The sequence below is a fragment of the Mustela nigripes genome, unplaced genomic scaffold (genome assembly GCF_022355385.1).
Source record: "Mustela nigripes isolate SB6536 unplaced genomic scaffold, MUSNIG.SB6536 HiC_scaffold_5162, whole genome shotgun sequence".
NCBI lineage: Eukaryota > Metazoa > Chordata > Mammalia > Carnivora > Mustelidae > Mustela > Mustela nigripes.
Genome location: NW_026744568.1, coordinates 1 through 2,892, shown reverse-complemented (window position 1 = coordinate 2,892; position 2,892 = coordinate 1). Strand labels below are relative to the sequence as shown.

At 52.7% G+C, this 2,892-nt stretch overlaps 1 protein-coding gene across 1 annotated transcript; it reads right to left on the bottom strand.

The window, feature by feature from the left end:
* Nucleotides 1-408: 408 nt before the first annotated feature.
* LOC132009126 (interferon-induced transmembrane protein 1-like) lies at nucleotides 409-841 on the bottom strand. Its single transcript, XM_059387497.1, has one exon. The coding sequence runs from the start codon at nucleotides 652-654 to the stop codon at nucleotides 424-426; it is 231 nt and encodes a 76-aa protein (XP_059243480.1). The 5' UTR covers nucleotides 655-841; the 3' UTR covers nucleotides 409-423.
* Nucleotides 842-2,892: the final 2,051 nt, after the last annotated feature.

Below are 2,892 nucleotides of genomic sequence, written 5' to 3'. Positions count from 1 at the left end.
TGAGCAGGACCCCCTCACTGCCGCCGTGGGCCCCTCCCTCCTGGGGCTTCCGTCTCCTTCCTCAGCCTCTCAGCCTCTCAGGGGACCCCAGGGCTTGTCCTCCCTCTGCTTCGGCTCCTTCCCTGGCCTCACGTGCCATCACAGGGGAGCAGACTTTGAGTACCTTTTGCTTCTTTTGCACCAGACTTGAGGTCTGAATCCAGTGTGAGGTTGGAGTATCCCCACTTGGGCTGGGAGGGAGAACTTCTTGGGGACAGTGGGGACATGGGCCGACCCTGCCTGTGCAGCCTCAGCCTGGGCTCTCCCTGGGAGCGATCCCACGCACACACGCACACACTCACACTGGTACACACACGCACACCCTCGGGCTTCCCACACCCTGTGCGCCCTCTGGCCAGGCAGACCCCCGTGGGCTCACTGCTCCTAAACCTCCTGGGAGAGCCCCCCAGCGTCCCCAACCCGCACACGCACCTTCACAGAGTAGGCAAAGGCCATGAAGCCCAGGCAGCACCAGTTCAAGAAGATGGTGTTGAACAGGGACCAGACGATGTGGTCGGGCACGGCTGTCTCACCACGGATGTCGATCACGGTGGTGGTCACGGGAGCCGAGCTCTGGGGGGGGCCCAGGATGTCCACCGTGTTCTCCTTGACCATCTCCGGCTCTGAAAGGAGCAGCTGTGTCCCGGCTGACGCAGAGCGGGGAAGTGGGCTCCTGATGCAGAGACCGAGTGGGTGAGTCTGATGCGGGGACAGTGCTCAGGGGCCCTCCCCACCGAGGGCAGGTTTTTGGCTTCTCAGAAGTTTCTTTTTCCTGGTGTTTTGTAATTGGTGACTTGGCTGGCACTAGGTGGACCAACCACAGGGTATCAGTTTCCACCAGTGCAGGGTGGCACAAAGGGCTGTGTGCTGCTTAATCTTCACTTTCTTTTACTGTAACTGATGGAAGTCATATTTTATAGAACTTGGCTTTTTAACCCATGTAACGTGCAAAACAGAGTTTGCCGTTTTATCCATTTCACAGTGTGTCAGCAGAGACACACTTGGTGTGCGACAGCCATAACTACTATTTAGTTGCAGATCATTTTTATAACCAAAAATAAGCCCCATCCAGATCACTGACTCACTCCCCATCTCCTGGTCCCCTGTGTCCGGCATTCCCTTTATCTGTTGGAATCTCTCTGCATTTCTCTCTTTCTGTCGCACGCTCTGGGAGAGGCTGCTTTCCCGTCGAATAATGTTTTCGACTGATGTTTTCACTAATTTTGTCTTAGCGTCTGTCCGTACTTCTTTCCGTCTTACAGCCACATGATGCTCCGTCCTGTGGGTAGAAGACCTTTCTCACCCAGTAGTGACTTGCTGGACACTTAACTGTCTCCACTACTTGGCCGCTCTGAGTTACGTTGTGCCCATCCCCCGCTCAGCACCTATTTCTCTATCTGCGGAACAGTCCCGGTGTTTTCCCCACAGGCTGCGTGGCCACTTCGGAGTGGCTGCAGCTCCAGGGTTCCAGTGTGGGCACGTCCCCGTCAGGCTGTGGGCCTCGCTCGCTCTGTTCCAGTGTCCTGGTCTCAGCAGGATGCGCTGTGCCCATGGCCTGCTGTGGGGGTCTGTCACGCCAGGGTAAGGCCTTAGCCCTTCACCAGCCCCCCTGCCCCGGCCGGCGACCTTTCTTTCCTGGCTTAGGGTGGATGGGAAGGCCAACAGGGCTGGGCAGGGTCTCTCCATCCCCCACAGTGGCTGGGCTCTTCCCGAGGCCGTGTCTTTGCTCAGGAAGACAGAACGCTCCAGGCGTATTTCAGAGCACTGGCGCTCCCTCTCCTGCCAGAAGCAGGAGGGCATTTTCCTCTGTTCCTCACTCCGAGAACACGGTGGGTCTCCCTTGAGCTATGGAAGTTTTATCCCTGGACTTGGTCTCCCGAAGTCTCCCCCAGAGAATCAGTGCCTTCGGGGGCTCCTGGTTTGCAAGCCCCTCTTCTCACCCGTTTCTCTGGTGTGGGGCTCTTCACCTTGTGCCTTCTCGGAGGGAGCCAAGACGAGTTCTCCATTTTCAATTTCTGCACCTGCTCTCCTGTTGCCAAGCCGGGAGTGAAAATCTCCAGGCTCCTTAGGTGTAGGGCTGGAGACCAGACCTTTTGTGTTGAACTGTTAGATTTCAGTGACTATCCTTTCCTTTGATTGATTTTTCCTCTTTATAAGAATAATGTCTATCTCCAGTATGGTACTGGCACAAAAACAGACACACAGACTATTGGAATGGAATAGAGAGCCCAGAACTGGACCCTCAACTCTATGGTCAACTAATCTTCGACAAAGCAGGAAAGAATGTCCAATGGAAAAAAGACAGCCTCTTCAATAAATGGTGTTGGGAAAATTGGACAGCCACATGCAGAAAAATGAAACTGGACCATTTCCTTACACCACACACGAAAATAGACTCAAATTGGATGCAAGACCTAAATGTGAGAAAGGAATTCATCAAAATCTGTGAGGAGAACACAGGCAGCAACCTCTTTGACCTCAGCCGCTGCAACTTCTTCCTAGAAACATCGCCAAGGGCAAGGGAACTATACAAAAATGAACTATTGGGACTTCATCAAGATCAAAAGGTTTTGCACAGCAACGTTGTCTTTTGGTCAAAACCAAAAGACAACTGACATAATGGGAAAAGATATTTGCAATCGACATATCAGATAAGGGCTAGTATCCAAAATCTATAAAGAGCTTATCGAACTCAACACCCAAAGAACAAATAATCCAATCAAGAAATGGGCAGAGGACATGAACAGACCTTTCTGCAAGGAAGACATCCAGATGGCCAACAGACACATGAAAAAGTGCTCCATATCACTCGGCATCAGGAAAATACAAATCAAAACCACAATGAGATACCAC

Coding starts and splice junctions, on each gene's coding strand:
- LOC132009126 (XM_059387497.1), bottom strand. CDS start 654: ATGGTCAAGGAGAACACGGTGGACATCCTGGGCCCCCCCCAGAGCTCG.